We start from the raw sequence: 20,491 nt of genomic DNA on the forward strand, positions 1-20,491 counted from the left end.
TCGAGCAGCAGTGGAGTTATTTTACTGAGAAGAAGGTGTGGAGATAATCTTTACAGAAAAAGAGCTGCAGTAAAGATACTGTAAAACGTAAAGATTTTAGTTAATGTTTACAGACAGAGCGGGACTAGAGTTGCTGTAGAGTTAAGAGGGAAATAGGGTTATTGTAGAGGTCTGAGGGTATAACTTTAATGTTTACTGTGGTAGAGCGGAAGCAGATTTCCTATAAATGGAAAGTTGATGTTTGCAGTGATTAAGTGGCTACAGAGTTACTATAGAGTTGAGGTAGAGCAGCAATAGATGTACTGCAGAATTAAGAGTAAACGGTTAATTTTCATTGATAGAGCGTGAATTTAGAGTTGCTGTACAGTTGAGAGGGTTGTATTTACAGTTACTGTAGAAGTTGGAGGAAGGAAAGTTCATGTTTACTGTGGTAGAGCAGCAATAAATTTACTCCAGAAATCTGAGTAGAGAGTTACTTTATATTCATTGATATAGAGCGACTGTAGAGTTACTGTACAGTTGACAGTATTGAGTTTAGAGTTAGGGTAAAGTTCTGTGGGTGGAAAGTTAATGTTCACTGTGGTAGAGCAGCACTAGGTTTACTGTAGATTTGAGAGTAAAGAGATAATCATTGATATAGAGCGACTGTAGAGTTACTGTAAAATTGAGAGGGTTGTATTTGGTTAGAATGGTGGAAAGTTCATGTTTACTGTGGTTGAGCAGTAGTAGAGTTACTATAGAGTTTACACGGTGGAAAATTAATGTTTATTAATGTAGAGTTACAATACAACTGTAGAACTCATAGGGAGTGGATAGAGTTGGTCTACCTTGTTGACAGGTTTCTCTGGAGTAGTCACCGTAGGCTCTGGCTGGAGCTGTTTGCTTTTCTTAGATGGAGTTCGTTTAATCTTCGGGGAATGAAATTTCATCAATTTCATCGTGAAAGAGGAGAGGTGAGACTTCTGGGATTCTGGAAAAAAACAAAAAACAAAACAAGGATAAATTCAGAAAAATAAGCAAACAAAAAGGAATGAAAAAGAAGCGTTTTATCAAAAAAAAAAAAAACTTTGTCTGTCACAGACCAATAAAAATCTACATAATACAGTTAATTAATTCTGGCTTCATCTATGTCTAATTCACAGAGGCGCTTTATTTATCAGAGAGCTGACAGATACATTAAGAGGGATGATCTATCACTGAAATAGGAGGGTGGGATATTTACAACCTGTAATCATTGCAAGATTCAACACAATTAAACTAAACAAACACACAGAAGCTTCGCTGGCGATAAACATCACCAAACAAACGTGCTCCCACGGGCAAATAACATAATCTAGAATCCCTGTCTGTGGGATTTTATCATTATTGGAATTTTATAGGCCATAATTATAGATAGAAAGAGAGAGAGACACTGCACGTACAAGCAGCTGGTGCATTTCTTAATTTATTTCCATGTTCAAAGAAAGATCTACTGTTAAAAAAAAATACTCTCACATGCTCAATTCCCATTCACATTAACACAAACTAAACTGTACAGCTCATTTAGAAATCGTTATGATTATGACATCACACAACATTGAGATCTTTAACACAAGACTGCCCACATTTACACAACAATTATCATTGTGATAAACAACAGTGTGATGTGTGGCACTTTAGAGTGTTTATCCAATCATAATAGAGGTTGAATTCTTAAAGGTACAGAAGCAAAACTGTTTAAAGATTAAAGTGTGTTATTTCGGCATGACAAAATAGTCAGAGAAGGTGGAATATGGTCATGGAAGAATTGTGTACTTTGTCTAGAGAGCCTAAGTACATACACACAATCTCAAAACATCTCTGACCCCTGACCCCTCGTGAGAAAAAAACACTAGACACAGCAGTGCGTGTGATTTGGGGGGACAAAAATGCAGGAAATTACATGTCATGTGTGTTTTGGTGTGTTTATTGACAGCCATTGTTGCAGAAAAGGGCTTTGCCTTTCCGTTCAGAGTGTGCTCAGAACAATGCCTTCTGGGTAAAAAGGAAAAGTTGTGTTGTAACTAACATGGGTGGAGCCATTATGCTCTAATACACACACATACAACTCTTAATTACCCTCGCTCACAAGCATGCATGGTGGGCATATTAAGGCCTGTAGGCTGAAAGGAAAAGCAGTGGAGCGTGGGTAATATAGTATTAGAACTGTAACCACCACTAAAACATACTACAGATCCATATTACACACCAGCACTCAACCTCTACAGTAATGAGTGTGTAAGTGGGTGTCACACAAAGTTAATGCAGTTATGACTCTATTATGTGTCATTTAAAGGATGATTTTACATGCAGTGATGAATAACAGCCAGCATTATTTGAGCATCATTAACATATTAAATAAAAACTGGGGAAAAAAATGTAGTATGTAAAGTTTCAGTCACTGTTTTATTTATTTATTTAAAGAAATGTAATTCAATTTATTTACCAGATTTAGTTAACTGAGTTTCATACCTCAACTTAAACAAAATAAAAATAAGAAATACTTTCTTGGTAAGTAGCTGAAAAAAGATTTGTGTAGATTTTATTCTATTTTTTTCAGATGATGTTTATGTTATTTTAAAAAGTAATGTTTTTATGGTTTTAGTTAACTAGAATAACCCTATTAACAACAACCAGAATCGACAGATGCACATAAAGCACTACTTAATAATTTGTAAAAGCATTATGTGGCATGCATAAAATGCCTATACGACCTACTACATTTGAGAAAATGTGCAGCATGCAATCAGAGCAGGAATACTCTATCCCACAATGCAAAGTGCTGCACTTGACCTTCCATGTCCAGTGTGATAGATGAACCAGAAGTGGCTTCAATCTGATTCATCATTTGATATGAATTTACATGCAAACCTTATAAATTGTGAATTGCCAAAACTGTATTAAATATAATATCAGACAAGACGGATGCTCCACTGAATTAATGTCATGCAACAACAGAAATGCTTGTTGTATAATACATAGTGTTTCACATATTATAAAAAAACAGATGCGATTAAACAATGGCATTAAAAATGAGCACAAAAAAACATTAAAAAAAACAATCACAAAAAAAAAAAAAATTGCATGCATTTTTCATGCATTATTATAGGTAAATGTACTATTGGAAGCCAACAATACATTTACATTTTTGCTTTTGGCAAACACTTTTATCCAAATCGATGAACACTGCAAACAAAATCTCAAACCAGTTTTTAAACTCAATGGTTTTGTTAATTAGTGTAAAACATCAAAGCACTGGATTTACAAAACAAATCTCTCATTAACAAGACAACAAATTACTGAGCATTAAATTAAAAGCACAATTTTTTTTTTGTTTAGTGCACATATTAATCTTCAACAGCTATTATTGTTGCAATTTGTTAATTCATTATTATAGCTAGAACGGTTGTGTTTTAGCTAACAAATAACTCAAAGCATAAGCTTAATACACATGCATCTAAAACACTGAAATCATACATTCTATCCCATGTTTCTTCAAGGCAAATATTGATAGGAATAAAATGACACGAATAATAATATTTTACATATGAAAAACTCCCAAGTTTCTACAAGTTATTACAAATACCTGTGATTAGATTTGGAAAGATGCAACAATGGTGACAGGCCTAATTGAGATGCATTATGGGTAACCCTGAAGCTGTGCCTTAAGTCTGAGTAAATGACAGAACACTTCCACAGACAGGCTAATGTATTGCTCTGAACTTCAGCACACTTTCCTCCCTCATTCCGCCCGAGGGAGTGTTTTCACTCTTTAATGGAATGCTGATAATATAGATTGAGGGAAAAACAGATAGCGAGGCATCAGATATTAGCTACGTCCTTCAAACCATGTCCATTACAGACTAATGAACACCGTAGTCTAAACACACGGGCAGGCACTAGAAAAATAGATTCAGGAATATGAAGCCATGCCCAAATACTGCATCACTTCCTGTCCAGCGAGCCCATGGCAGCAGACTGTATACAATGTATGTATACAAGAAAGTACTAACTCCTAACTCCTGTCATCTGTAGGTCACAGCCACCACTTCCTGCTTTAGCCTCAGACCAACCCATCAACTTCCTGTCTCACTCCAGTGAACAGGGACACTTCCTGTGGTGGCCATCCTCTTTACAACAAAGATTGCTGACCTTTGGAAGACTCTAGTGAGTCATGGATGAAACACACACACATACACACACACACTCTCACATTATACATTATGAATTTGGTAAGTGCAAATTGTTCCCAATTTTTCAAATTTCAGTTGTAAATATAAAATAGATTTTTCACATATTACAGTCAAAATTATAATATAATAATTTTTTTTTTTAAACATTTCTAAGGAAAAACGTTCCTAGTAAACATATTTAGAGCTAGTAATTTCATTAAAAGCCTAAATATAAGTCTTTAATATTAGTAGTAGTACTTAAGTTTGTTGCCTTCAAAGCTTCACAAGCGATTCAATGGTAGATAGATAAAGATTCAACACGTAATAAATACAAACATTTAATAAAATTCAACAGAGAAGAAAACAAACTAAATAGAAACTAAAAACTAAATAATATTGTATTTACATAACGCTATTCCTTAACTGTACTTGTGTACTCACAAAACACGTTCCTCAAAGGTCATCATCTATTAGTATAATACAAATATAATTATAAAACAATGCTAATTCTAGTACTACTTAATGCATTAACCTTTATTTGTTTTAGTCTACAAAAAAATAAAACCTCTTAACATTTTACAAAACAAGTCTTTCAAAGTCTGCCCTGATAAATATAATTGTCTCTTAAAGTATAATGCAAATACAATAAAATGCAAAAACGAACTAACCAACAATGCGCGAACAATTGTTTTGCGGCATTTATTAATCTATGTTAGTTAATTCAAAAAAGTTTTTTTCTGGGTCCATCTTACAAAACAAGTCCTACAGGATAACTACTACTACTAATAATAATAAACTAATTTAAATAATGCATCAATATGGGGACTAATATGGGATATATATATAATTAAAGATATTCAGAAAATATACACATTTGTAATTAAAGCATGAAATGATGTCTCTCTCAAGTTTCAGGACCAGTGAGTATGATTCGTTTAAAAGGGATACAGATACTGACAGGATAGATTCAGAATCACCTGCACATGAATGTAAACTTGCAATATGATGAGCATTTCAGATGCAGGCATGAATCTACCCTCACAATACGCTGGGAAACGCAGAGTCCTAGACGAGCTGTGAAGACGAGAGGAGGAGGAGAAGTGGGTTACTGGAGCAGACGTGACGTGCAGAGATTTACTCAAGTGAAAAAACACGAGTGAGCCGCCAGACAGCGCAGAGATGTCTTATCTGAAAACATTTACTAACCCCATTCAGACGTGTGTGTGTGTGTGTTAGATTCTGGAAAGACAGTCTCTGTTTTCACATGACAAATGCAAACACATTCCCTAAATAAAGCATCACCCTTCATACACAGTCAGACACACAGCAGGGCTTCAAACTGAACACACATGAACGAAGACACAAAACTATCATTTCCAAGTCACGAGGCTGTTATGTAGCAAACATGCTGATGAAATTCAATTCAAGTCCACAGACTGATTGACAGATCAAAGTGATTATTTGATGGCATCACTCAAAAACGTTCAAAAATGCTCGGCACGACATTGAAAATTGTTATTGCTGTGCATAAAATAAAGATTTAACATATTTTTACATTTATTATAGTGCAAAAACAGTGTGCAAAACATGCTTGCATTATATCTAACCAAATTTTTTAGATTTTTTCTTTAAACATTGTGAGTACTTGATATCAATGTATGTTTGGAACAAAAGAGTGGAATCAAGGATACATTTTATTCATGATTCGATTTCAAAAGAACGGCATTTATTTGAAATAGAAATCCTTTTGTAATATTTAAAAAAAAGATTTTTGATCAATTTAAAATACCTTTTTTATTTATAAAGTTGTTTTTTTTTTTTTTTACATCTTATCCGACTTCTGAAAGGTAATGTATAAATCATGGTATGTACAAAATATTAAGCATCACAACTGTTTTCAACATTGATGATAATCAGAAACGTTTCAGTATATCAGAATGATTTCTCAAGATCATGTGACACTGAAGACTGGAGGAATGATGCTGAAAATTCAGTTTTGATCACAGGAATCAATTACATTTTACAATATATACACATAGAATATTCACATATTAAACTAAAATAATATTAAAAATTTTTACAGTGTGGTACTGTATTTTTTATCAAATAAATGCAGCCTTGGTGAGCCGAATATATTTCTTTCAAAAACATACAATTTTACTATGTGTGTACGCTGCAATATATTTAAAAAAATATCAATATCAATATACATTAGGGCTGTCACTTTTAGTTCGAAAATCGATTGCACAAACGATCGGACCAACCAAAAAAAGTTTTGAAAATGAAAATAGGGAATCGATTTTAACCAAATATGTACACAATTAATTTTAAAATAATTAAACAATTAAAAACTATACATGTGACAAAATTCACAAACAAGCAGAAAAAGAAAATAAAGAATTCTGAAAGTGCAGTATGTGTTGCGAAAGCGAGACAGAAAATACCAGCAATTTTACACGCCTATAAGAACCAGTGACGTCGAAAGCGACCGCTCTGCTCTGGACCCCGAAAATGTTGATCGACTTGTTTTCCTGTCCAATAAATTAATTATGCTTGCCAAGTGCCGCCTAGCTTAAGTGTCGGTTACGTTCAATAAAAAAACACACATGGCCTGTTCTCAAGTCCATTTAAAGTTTAATTTTTTTGAACAGTTGTTTGAAATAGATTGAATCATTATTTAAAATAATCTTGGAGATTTTTGAATTGCCTAAATCATAAATGCAGCCGGGTTGAAGCCTGTGATGTTTTCTTTTGTCATGGCAGCCGTCCCCTCTGCATATATATTTTTTCGAGAATGTTGCACTTCTGTTGCTGTTTGTTATTCTGCACGAAACTTCATGCCAATAAATAAGAAATATTGCTGACTTGTGCGTTTCCAGCACTCTCTTTACGTTCGTCCATTATTTGATGTTGAAAAAGGAAATGTCTTTTTTTTTTAGACATGGAAGATCGATTTTACAATCGATTCAATGAACACTGATGTCTTAAAAATCGAAACGGATTTTTTTCACAAAAGTGACAGCCCTAATATACATGTTTAATATTCAGAAAATATGCTTTTTTTAATCTATTTTTATCTGTGTTTATTTATATGGCTCAGCCATGATTAAACACACAAGCGTCATCATCTGATCTAGAGTTCCACATTCCATCAAACAAACGCTCTGGTCCTGATCTATTTCTGCTGTTCTGCTTTACGCAATATTACACACACACACACACACACACACACACACACTGTTGCCATGGTGATATAAGCAATGAGACATGTGATTGAGGTGTATCCGCTGAAATGAGCTTCTTTCTCCTCCCGGACCAAGTGTCACTAACAAAACAAATAGAAAAACTCTTAAAGGGGCCATGTTTCTTAGTCAAAATGTAGTTTTATATAAACAATTAAATTCAAAGCTGCTGTACAATGAATACATGCTATGTAAATGTAGGCTGATATGTTAACATATTTAATTATATATTATTAGAACTAAAACTAAAACCAAAAAACATCATACATTAACTTGAAATAAATTAGTAACTGAAAATAAAATATAAAAAGATAACACTTATATTATTTCAGCTAATTTCCAAGGCAACATTTCTATTATTTTAACTTGATGTACTAAAAGAATAAAAAATGTGTAAAAACTATATAGGCATATTTAAATACAAAAAAATAAACTAATAAAAATGACTAAAACAAAACTGCTTAATCTTTAAAGTTGAAATTAATCAAAAAATAAAAATATTTAATCTAATTCAACAAAATATCAACAAAAACTATAATCATATTTCAATGACACTAAAAGAAAACAGCTTTTAAGTTTCTTTTTACTATTTACGTTTCTTCAGAAAAAGTCTAAAAAAGGTTTATTTCAAAATCCAGAATTTTCCATGATTTGGTCTTTTAAATATTATTTGGTTAAATGACCATCGGTCTAATAACGGTTTACAATAAAGTACAATTTGTTACATGTAAATAATGCATTGGCTAACACAAATTAACAAGCAAAATATTTTATGCAACATTTATTAATTTTCTGATTTAAAAATATAGATAACTAAATTTAAAAAATAAGTAACTCAGATAAACTTAATAAACACTGTAGAATTATTAAAATGGTTTAAACGCATTCATGTAAACTAATGTTAACAAAAGAAACTACTGTAGATTTTAATTTTATATATTAAGACAATTCCAATGAAACAATGTGCAACAACATCAAATAACATCTGTGTCTCTGTCATATTTTTCCCACAATGCAACTGCACTACTGTGCCTAGCTTTCAATACAACATTTCAATACATTATGAGCCTTTTCAGGTTGTCGTGATGTTTTGGAAATGTCAAATAAAACCGTGATGGGAACAAAATAATAAATGTGCTTTAACAATCTCCACTTCAGTCTGAGAGCATTTGTGACTTCGAGGTAGTCAGTATGTCAGGTAGCAGACAGACTGGACGTCAGGATTGATGGGGTTTTAATAGTTTGTGTTTGGTAAACCGAGCATTACGCTGCCTGAGAGCCAATGACAGCGCAGCAATGGGAGAAATGCATGAGGATTATCATTTCCGAATGTAAAACACTCGTTATCCGTCACTTGCTCTCTCTCTCTCTCTCTCTCTCTCACACACACACACACACACACACTTCTCCAGAGAGCCTCATCCTGTTCTCAAACGCTGTTCCGGCTCTAAACTCTCGCTGTCTGGCTTTGGAAGATATCTAATAGAATTTCCGGATGTATTTTCCCCATTTAGCTTCTCCAAGAGCATCGGAAAAAAATCCGCTCAGAGATGAATAACATTAGAATTCAAAACAATGCTGTGCCAAAGACGAGACGTCCCGGTGTCGGGTGTCCACATCAAATTAAATTTACAAAGATGATTTTATAAACATAAAAAGCATATTAAATGCAAGTCAAGTCTATTATAAAGCTTCAAATTAATTTTATGATAATACAATTTCAAAATATGGATTCCATTGTCACTCAAATGAAACAATATACTTTTTCTGACCTGTACTTATTAAAATATATAAAATATGGGATCATTCTACGTTTTTAATATTTTAAATGTGCTGAACAATAGGTAAAACCTAGTGTTTTAAGGATAGTGTCAAAGATGTGGAAATATTTAAAATGATTTAAAATGAGTCTTTTAATGTCATTTAAAGATTCTTGTTCTAAATATGACTAACAAGATTTTTTTGGTATACAAACTATTGTCAATAAAAAAAAAACAACAACTGTAAATCATGGTAAAATGTATGTTTCTCCTTATTGTTTGCTCAGAAAAAATTAAATGAAATGGGACACATTCTTAATACGGGAAAAAAAAAATCATAAAATGTAATCTTTGACCCATTTATTTACTCAAAAGTTACATGAAATCAGAACTGAGAAGTTTCTGGTCTTATTGTGAACAATTCATTAGCAAACATTATTTCGAATAAACAAATTATCAAAAATGCACAACTTTGGAGACAACTTTCCTTTTCTGATGACATCATCAAGTCCAGCTTTTTTAACCCCTCCCCCTCCTGACTCAATTCTGCAATGCAACGCTCACTTTGCATAATCCAGTCAAAGGATCAAACGAAGTTATTACATTTTTTTTATTTTTTAAACCTAGAATAAACACCATATTTCAGATGTAAAACCGTTTTCAGTCATCTTTTATTAGTGTGTGAATGAATGAACTACTAAATATAACCGATTCTGTCAATGTCAGATTTCTTTTTTTTCCACCAAATGTTCTACTCCCATATTTAAGAAAACATTTCATATTTATTTTTCGCTCGTAGTGGAGAGCTCTGGAACCCAGCTCACTGAAACTATAGGTTAAAACGATCACTTCTATCCTCTAAATCAGACGGGATGCTTCGAAAGCACAATATGAACCCAGATGTTTGGCTTGAGTTACACAGAGCTCGATCGCAGAAGGTTTAATATGATCTGAGGTTCTGCCATCAGCACTTCTTAATGTCCTATTTTGGACTTAAGGGCCTTGAAAAGACTCTGGCACAGCAAAGGCCAAACATTCAAGTGCATGTTTCAATGATAAAGTAGAAAGTTAAATACAATGTTACTGATAAAGGTATCAGAACTATTTGTCTGCAAAACCATAATTTTTCCGCTCTAAATCCACTAAATGCTCCGAATCCTAAATAACCCAAACACATCCGTCTGAGCGAGCGTCTCATTCAATCATCTCCTGCATAAACCTGAACGACTCTCTCTGCACGGCTGTTTCTGGACGCAGATCTTTGGGTTGAATCCTCCCAGAATAGGCCTGGATTAAATGAGCACTTAGACAAAAGCCACACAACTGGAATGGGAAGGAATGTCCCTGGAATTTCACATCAGGAGCTTCTGTATTTCCAGAAATGCTCTCTTTGTATTTTTTAAATAGGGCAATAAATGTAACAAAATGATGGTGTATAAATGTAATAATCATCTGTACCTCAATATATCAAAATACTATATTATTACAGTCTGATACCATAAAATACACAAGGGAATAAGCAGAAACATCCAAATCCAGATCTTTAACAAACGTCTAACCTCAAACTGCTCAATCGAAACCAATAGTAAATGGCCAGACATGTGACAACATTTGTATCCTCCAAAGTCCAAAATCCAACTTCACAATAAGAGTCATTAAAACCGAAGTACACCTACAACTAGTTAGTGAACTGCAATAACAAAAGAGCAATGTTACACTTCACAATACCAAGCGACCAAATACAAAGTCGATCCTGCCTTAATATTATATTACACCAGTTACATCAGAAGACAGAGTCCGAATGCCTCCACAGGAACTCTACAACGACCTTGATGGATTCAAATCCTTCCGGTATGGAATTGCAGCACATCCGTTCTCACCTGTATCTGCTTCTCCGGAGTAAAAATAGTCTGAGTCCCCTAGAAGAGGTTGGGTTCTCCGACTGCTGTTCCCCATGTAGAACCCGGACAAGTTCTGGTTAATTAACTTAAGAAAAGTTTAGACTTTTTCCAGTCGCGTTGACCTCAACCAGAGATCGTTGGAGGTGATATTGGGCATTTTCTTCAAACCAAAAGACACGAGCTTGGTGTCCATCTACATCCAGGTCAGAAATAAGCACCAGGGATCAGAAACATCACTCAGGGTTCTCGGTTAGTCACCCTCAGTCGAATCCCATGACCCAGCCTGAGTCAGACATCAAACCGAGAGGAATCTAAAAATAAACTCAAACAGAACTGCAGAGAACTTCCATGTGTGATCTCGGAACGCCAAAACATCCCGATTCCAAAAGGAACCAGGGAGCAATGATGGTCTAGATCCACAGATGAAAAACCACCTGACATGTAAGAAACGATCGATAAAGCCTACGGCATGGAAAACAGCACACATGCAAACAAAATTACACCGATCTTGAAAAAGTCAATGGAAAACCGGTCAATACATGCATTACAGGAGAAAAAAAATCAGATAATACAACTGAAATCAGAGCGCAGTGCTTGAAATTCTCAATCCGCGTCTATCCGTTCCATACTTAATTCCCACAAATCCCTGCACGTCCACATACACACGCCTGCGTCTCTCAAACACACACACACACACACACACACAGCGCAAGCACCATCTAATTACTGAAGCTCAGGATAGTAAGAGCATGTTTTTCATTCTAGTAATCTACTGCACTCATTTCTCTAAAACCCCAAATTACAGTTTTGGGATGAAAAACAAGTGGCCAGAGACAACTTAAAATAATTCTGCACTTATTCTGGCCAAATCGATGAAAGCAAAACCCATCAGGAATTCGAAACGACAGCCAAATAAAGCAGATCGAGTTATTAGATTCATTTAAAACTCATCTTATTTAAATGTTTTAATCCAAAGCCCTGTGGCTAAATGTTCTTGTAAAGTGCATTTGTAAGTGATGTCTCCAAATGAACATCTCCATTAAAACTCAACTCAGACCCAAGTCAAAACTTAGTCGATTTAGACTTAGACCAGTTTTATTGGTAAGTGTAAATAAATCAAAGATCAATAAAATACTATTTGTTTTATATTGCCAAGAAAATCATCATAAATATATACATTTATAAACAAAATGTATATATTTATACTCAAAAACTTAAAAAAAGAAAAGAAAATGAATGTGCATTGCGAAAAGCGCTTTGCAAATAAATGTACAATTTTATTTTGCTAAATGTAGCTTATTTTTTTATTGCCCATGAAATGGTCATGAATATATATTTATATATATATACACACAATTTCCTGATCCTACCCAGATCTGTTGTGTCTGAATGTCTCAGTAGTATGTTATCTCTCAGTTTACTGCTAGATTGCATTTAAGACACAAGCATGCACATGTGAGCAAGCATTCACACACACTTTTGTTGTCTGGGATTTACATAGCAATGCAACTATTCATAATTAAACACACACGCGCCCGACTGAATGCATTACACATCTGGATGCACTTATAAAGAAGTTTGTCTTCAGGGATTTAATGCAACTAAATCATAAATACAGCCAAAACACCCACCGAATACATGACACATTGTTACAGTACTCTTATTTTAGCAAATGTCATAATCTCTCAACCACATGGAAACACACACAGACGATTCCTCAGAACTGCTCAGATATAAAAAGGCACGCTAAAGAAATTACATCATTTCTACTGAAACCTTATTTAATTATTGAAAAAAAAATTATGGTCTGAAGAAAAAGTCTAAGTTTGTTTTGAGGTATACATACAGTAGTCAACATTTGAAGTGGATCAAAAAAGTTCATCAAAGTTGTTCTGAAACAAGAAAGGCTATTGTTTTGGTTTCAGGACAACTTTGATGAAAGGTTTTGATCCACTTCAAATGCTGATGACTACTGTAAACCTTGCAATTTTGACTTCATAACATGCAATTACAACTTTATATCACACAATCCTGACTTTACAACACACAGTCGTTAGTTTATAATCACGCAATCCAGAGAAAAAAAGTCAGAATGGTGAGAAAACCAAAAATGAGAATTGTACGATTTAATCTCAATTGCCTTTTTAATGATTCATTCAGTGCTGGAAACAGGTTTCCGAGAAAGCCATACAGGTTTGTATCAACATTTTAATTTTCACTGAACTTTTCCTTTAAGTTTTCCATCCCATGAGCGCACAATCTCAAGATTTCTCACACGCTCATTTTCCTCCCAAAGTTCATTTTCTCACTGTCGTAAGGAAGTTGAGGGAGGTCAAACAGCTTCCTGGTTTTGTTGAGCGCAAAGGAAAAAAAAAAGAGGGAGACAGAGGGAGGCTAGCTCATAGCAGCTTAATATTTCGGCATGAATGACAGTGCCATTATGACATCATGTCAGCGTATCCACAGCGACAAAGAAACATGTTGATACGGAGAATTACGTCAGTGCACTCACACCGAGTCAGTCTGCACACTCTGCTCTTGTTGATTCAAGCTGGCTTTAGATTCATCCGAAACCGTCCATCGATTCGCCTGACCAACAGAACGCACAGAAGACAATCAGGCCACCCGGTAACCAAACACACAAACCTCCAAAACAAACAAAGCGGGTGTATTCAAGCACATGGGTGAGCGCACACATACCCATAGACTTGTCCAAGACAGGACACAACACAGACCTGAACAAAACATGCAGCTTCACAAAACCTCTCTGAAATGCAAATTAAAAATGATGCTTGTTTATTGTTCAAATTAGGTTCGTTCTCAAATAAGAGGTGTCCTAACATGATGCATAATGCTCAAACACAATCTAAAATGTGCCTTTGGGGTGCGCCACACAGGAATGCTCAGGTTCGTAACGCCTCGAGATACACATTCTTTACTTCCCACCAGGAGATCACTTCCATTCCACTAAGAAATCAGCTCAACCATAGAAATTAATAGTTATGGACCAATATCAAAACTTTAAAGTTCATTTTTAGTGTTTAGTGTTTTCAGTGTTTCTTTTATTTTATTTAATTTTTTAGCAAGGCTGCATTAAATTGATCAAAAGTGATAGTTAATGGTTTTATTATTGTTATCACAGTTACCACAGAAATATGAAACCGTTTTCAACACTGATAATAACCAAAAATGTTTCTTGAGCAGCAAATCATATTAACCTGTTAACTGTCACCCGTCCACCCTGTGGGACGCCTACCTTTACTTCACTATATTACAATTAAATCTAATCTAATCTTGACAAACTATATATCGTTGGAAAGGTCAAAGACTCCCAAATATATATTTTACCAATACTTTTTGTTAAAAATTATGTAGGAAAAGTAATCGATTAACATATGACAAGAGTGCACCCTCAAAAATCTAGGTTTGACCTTTGTTTTAAAAAAAAAGTTTGTTGCCTTTTTCTCTATGACATTTTAGAAATCATCGGAAATTATATATCGACTGAAAACTTAAAATCTCAAAATTCATCCTTTAAAACCCATTTTAAAATCAGACATTGCATTACCATGAAAATGGTACATCAATATCATGTTAAAAATATTTTTGTTCATTAATTATACAAATTTAAGTTTGGATTGTGCACTAAAAAGTCAATGTTCAAAAATTTGAGTGACAGATAAGGGGTTAAAATGATTTCTGAAGATCATGTGACACTGAAGACTGGAGGAATGATGCTGAAAATACAGCTGTGCATCACAGGAATAAATTAAATCTTAATATATACAGTAAACAGTTATTTTAAGTTGGAATGATATTTCACAATATAACTGTTTTCCTGTATTTTTGAGTAAATAAATGCAGGCTTGGTAAGTAATAAAAAATTATATACTAACTCCAAAAATGTTTAACCATTGTGTAATAATAATAATAATAATAAATCTAAATAACAATTTATTTATATATCGCCTCTTTAAATGTAGCTTCTCCAGGAACTTTGCAGAGTAAAAAGCAAAATATTTTAATTTGTTTTTAATCTATATATGAATCTATAAGTGTTCAATCTATAATTTTACAGTCTAGAAAATTGGGGTTAAAAGTGTTAAAATGTGCAATTAGATGAATGCATTTAAATTAAATAATATTATTGTGAAATGCTACCGTCTGCTTCCATCTGATTGTCAACCCAACCAGTAACCAATCATTTAAAATAACTGTATTGCTCAATGATATAGTGACTGATACACTGTTTATACTTAGTAACAGTTATTATCGGAAAATTAGCTTTTTATTACAGCAAGATCCACTGAACAACAACAATCTTCCCCTGCAGCCTCACCCTAACCCTGACCCGATGTGATCCGGGCGGTCAGGACAGCTGTTTAGGGTGAGGTGATCAGGGGATTGAGTTTCCTTCCCACCACCGAAAGAAACCTCCTGTTGCTTTCCGTTACTAGACACACACACACACACACACACACACACACACACACACACACACACACACACAGTCTCTGTTGTCATATACCTAAACTTAACATGAAACATGACAGCATCCAACTCTGTCCAAAGAAAGCCAAAAAGACATAATTAATACGTGCATGTAAATTTGAACTTATATAGTAATATTCAAACACATGTTATTTGAAACTGCTCTTTAAAGAATAATTTCACAAAACTTTAATGCAAGAATACAACAAACATAAAATGCACATATGAACCATTTTAAATGATTTTAAGACCATTTGTGCAATCTAATCAGCTAGTAAACAAAAATAAAACGCATGAAAATTAAATAAACCTGTGCATTACACACTGCATTAAACTCAAGTTCACTGATGCCTGTGTGACATCAGTCAGTCTGAGCTCGTGAGACTGACACCAGCAGCAGGCTGGAGAGACTCTCCACTGTTTGCATGTGAGCATGCATTGATAAATGCATCTGTAATTGTAAAGACATGCGTTCAGATCGGTTTCTGTTCGTTTGCATGATTCTCTCGGTTGAGAAGCACCGGGGTGATCTCGGTTAAATGTCCTGGGAGCCAGCGCGAGCTCTGGGTCCCCAGCGGGCGCTAGCGCGTGCTAACGGACACTGATTTATTCCACCCCCTATTTATAAGTCGAAATAAACATTAGAGACCCATGCCTTCGGTGCATACTTAAAAATAGCATTACATGCATCGGTTAAAGAGTGAGGAGCTGTTAAAGTGCGATCGAACCGGGCCTACAGACTCAACGGGCCGGTTCGCGCTTACCGTGCTTGCTTTCTATTTTCCCCGACATGATCGCTGCGCTGGCCGGAGCAAATCCTCAGTTTGGACAGACACAGGAGGACAGAAAATGGGATTTAGACCACAGTAATCCCGAGTTGTGTTCTTCAGCCACACATTTTGACGTACTGACTCCGTATATCCGCGGATCCCCGGTAAAAAGGGCAAGAATCCGTTCAGATGCACACGCTGGCGACAGACAGACAGACAGTGAACGCTCCTGTTGATGATGTGTTTGTCTGTGTGTCGAGTCCCGTCCCGAGGATCCACTGGGATGCGATCACAGCGCCGCTCTCTGACTGGAATCACGAGCTACAGGGATGAACCCGGGAAAACTTCCGACAAAACATATATTCTGGCTTTTTTTTTACTCTCTTTCGTGTCCTTCATAAGCGATTTTTGCTTCTTTTTTTCTGTAGAACACAAAATGAGATGTTTGTCGGAATGTTCACGCTGCTCTTTTCCATGCAGTGAAAATGGACGGGAACCAAAGCTATCAAAACTCTGAAAAAGACAAATAAAAGCTAGAATAAAAATACGACTCTAGCGCTATATTCCAAGCGCCTTTGACATATGAATTGCTTAAAATAAAATGGAATTAAATTTTATGTCATAGAAAGTAAATCAGTAGTCTCTCATGTTCCATTGTCTAACATGTAGTCTAACATGTTCCATTGTTACTGCCTGGTCGACTGATGCAGAAATTTAGGAAGATCAAAAATTGTTGATATATACGTGATATATGCTAATCTAATTAAAGAAAATTAGATTAAGAACTACTAATAAAGATATGCAACTTTATTTAACAACTTTTTATCTGGTTGGTTTTTCCCCTTTCCTAATATAACACAAAATAACACAATATTTTATATTTAAAATTATTTTAAAAATAACTATATTAAATTTAATTTCTGCAAAGACATTCAAATGCATAGAATACAACAGAGTACTAAGTGTAGGACACTTTCCAGTGTAATCAGAAAAAACTCCCTGAAGGATCTGAAGTGTGTCGATCTGCTGCCATCCAGTGGCTAAATTATGAAATTACAATATTATTCAAAATAAATGTTTTAAATCTGTGAAGTATGCCCTGGTTAATTACTTTCCCTGTAATGATATATAGCTGTCAAAACAGTTTTTAAACAATGTAATGCTACAAACTCAATTAAAACTAACAACTATAAACTTATATAACGACAATGACGCCTCTCCTTGTCATATAAAATAATTAAATAGACAAAAAGTAAATGAGAGAGAGCCACATTAGTTAGTATCCCGAGTCGACAGAATTTCACACAAAAGTTTTAAGTGTTTATAAGCTGAGAAACACTAATTATGTGATTTTGTGGTGCTGCAATTACATCATTCACCGCTAGATGGAGCGCTGGAGCTCAAAGCCTTGAGTTATTCACTGTTTATGGTTATTCATTTAAATAGTTTTTCGTTTTCAACTTTTGTTCTGACTGGGGGGAAAAAACTAAATCAACTGCAAATGTTTACAATTCCAAAGAATAAATGAATAAAAAACACAACAAGATAAGTGTGTGTTTTCTTTAATTATCATTATTACTATTATTATTCCTTGTGCAGCAAGAAGTAAACTTCAGAGTTCTTCTGTACAGAGAGAAAGTCAGAAGAGATTGAATAGAGCTAACAGCTCCCCACATGTCAGTCTGAAGCCTTTTGTTGTTCTGTATGTTTATGCTTGAGTTGAACTGTATTGAGTCAAATGCATTGCGGCGTCTGTCAGTATGTGTCCATGCAGGGAGTTTGATCAGTTCATGTCAATATCTCAGCTGGAGCGTTTGCTCGGGTCTGTGGGAGATCGTTTGATCCGCCTGACTGTGGAGAGCTGAGCTGAGCTTACAAATATCAAAATCTGAGGGTCATAATTATACAGAGGGACGAAAATACTTCAGATGGAGGAATGCTTTGTCTTTTGACCTCCAGCATGATGACATATTGACTGATGCACATACGTGTCCTCAAAAACACAAGCAGAGAGAGTCACAAAGGTCAAAGGTCATCCTTAGAACCTGCTCAAGAAATAGAATGATCCGTCAAGTGTGACACAAATACATATACGTACATCGACACACACAGATAAGGTCAAAAGGAGACTCTCACTTCACACATCAAACTGCTTACACACACACACACACACACACACACACACATAAGTGCTGTGACTGAAGCATTAAGGTCAGTAAGTTTAAACACGGCGTCTCTTGACTCTTATTTTTTTAAAGGAATAAGACATGAATCCTGACACTATACAAGTAAATGACTTTATTTGCACATTTTTACACACATTATAGCGTGAAAATATATATTTGTTTATTGAACAGTGAAAAATTTACTGAAAACCAACTAAAAAAGAAAAAAAGTAATGAAAAAAATATTGAAAACTTGTATTTGTGTGTGAATAATATAATAAATATTTATATGCAAAAACTGCATATATATATATATATATATATATATATATATATATATATATATATATATATATATATATATATATATATATATATATATATATATATATACAAAAATACATAAATTATTTAAAAATATAAATAATTGTTGTATAAAATAAATGAACAGCATTTAGATGTATCACATTTTGTAATCAGGATTGCAATTGCAATTATTATATAAAATAGTGATTGTGTTGCAAAAATGTTAAATATTATATAAATTAATTAGAAAATTAAGCTTGATATGTACTTTGCTATACTTTGTTATTTTATTTATTTATTTATTTTTACATTTTTATATTTCATCAATTCATTTTTTATTTATTTTTCTTGTAATTTTAAAGCTTTTGTCTCCATCTATAAATTGGGATGTTCTTGGCTACGATGGATGCTTTCAGGGGTGCATCATTCAGGGGTGTGTGTGTGTGTGTGTGTGTACATTTTTCATTCATCTGCCAGTTCATCTAAATGACTAGACTTGAATTATACTTGAATAAAATCTAAATAAAAGATGAAACTACTGCAGAGACAAAATGGACAGAATGGCAAGAGTGAAGGATGAAGGGATGACATTTAGAGGAAAACAAAAATGAGTACAGAAATACCCCAGGGGTGCAGCACAGGCCGAGAGAGAAGAGAGTGTGTTTTTAGGGGTGTTTTCGGGCTGAGGTTTAGCTGGAGGACAGACAAATATCAAGGTTTTAGATCTGCTGTGCTGGATGACACAATTATGAGACAACACACACACACACACACACACACACACACACATTTTCAGGAAACATTTATGATCTTTATGAGCACCATAGATATAAAGAAAACATCAGTTTAACACACTCCTGTGTGAAAAATACCCTGATGAAAGGAATGAGTTTTAATAAAATATGAAGCTTTTTTTGGAATGAAAACTACTTGCTAACGGTTTAAAACAGAAATATGATTAATAATGAAGTGGCACAGTTTTTGTGTTAAAACGTCTTTAGATTGTCCAGTCAAGTAAAAATAATAATGCTAATAATATTAATAATAATTAGTATTTTTTTTTTTGTGAAAAAAAGAGAGAAATTCAAAAACCCTTAAACAAACTATAATTCAACAATTAAAGGGAAAATACATTGTATAATAAACAAAATATGGTACTTTTTTAATATCTTTAGATAGTTCAGTCAAATAAAAATAATAACAATAATTCCATTCAAAATTAAAATATAAATAAATCACTCTTCATATTTCTTTTATTTAAAAAAAACAATCTTACAAAATTAAAGATAAAATTAGATTTTATAATTACAGTAACAATTTAAGAAATAATTTTTATTAAAAAATCAATGTAAATACAAATATTTGTAAAGTATCATATATATATATATATATATATATATATATATATATATATATATGACGTTTATTTTTGTTTAATATTTTATTGCAAAAAAAAGCACAGTTATAGAATTATATTTTATTTTATTAGTAATAAGCAATGATTAGGACATAGGATAAAAATAAACGAATGATCAGTATTGTATTCCAAAGCGCATATAGTCAAAGGACAAATGTCCGTGGGATTTTCTGCTTCAGTGTTGGATCCAGTGAGTGAGCCAGGGATCGAGTCCAGTGAATGACCACATCAGAGACACAAACACCAGCG

General features: G+C 34.0%; 1 protein-coding gene across 8 annotated transcripts in view; it reads right to left on the minus strand.

Annotated features, from left to right (window-relative positions):
* Window positions 1–16,632, minus strand: part of LOC113064437 (rap guanine nucleotide exchange factor 1-like) — a 38,957-nt gene extending 22,325 nt beyond the window's left edge. For 4 of the 8 annotated variants that reach the window (XM_026235290.1, XM_026235288.1, XM_026235287.1 and 1 more), the window contains exons 1-2: window positions 16,349–16,631; window positions 828–970 (exon numbers count right to left, since the gene is read on the minus strand). In XM_026235290.1, the coding sequence (XP_026091075.1) occupies window positions 828–970; window positions 16,349–16,376 (171 nt within the window). In that variant the 5' untranslated portion in view covers window positions 16,377–16,631. Of the gene's footprint in view, window positions 1–827; window positions 971–16,348 lie in introns of all 8 variants that reach the window. The other 4 variants (XM_026235285.1, XM_026235284.1, XM_026235291.1 and 1 more) reach the window with 3 other exon arrangements.
* Between the last annotated feature and the right edge of the window lie 3,859 nt (window positions 16,633–20,491).

This window comes from Carassius auratus, chromosome 46, assembly GCF_003368295.1.
Source record: "Carassius auratus strain Wakin chromosome 46, ASM336829v1, whole genome shotgun sequence".
NCBI classification, from domain to species: domain Eukaryota; kingdom Metazoa; phylum Chordata; class Actinopteri; order Cypriniformes; family Cyprinidae; genus Carassius; species Carassius auratus.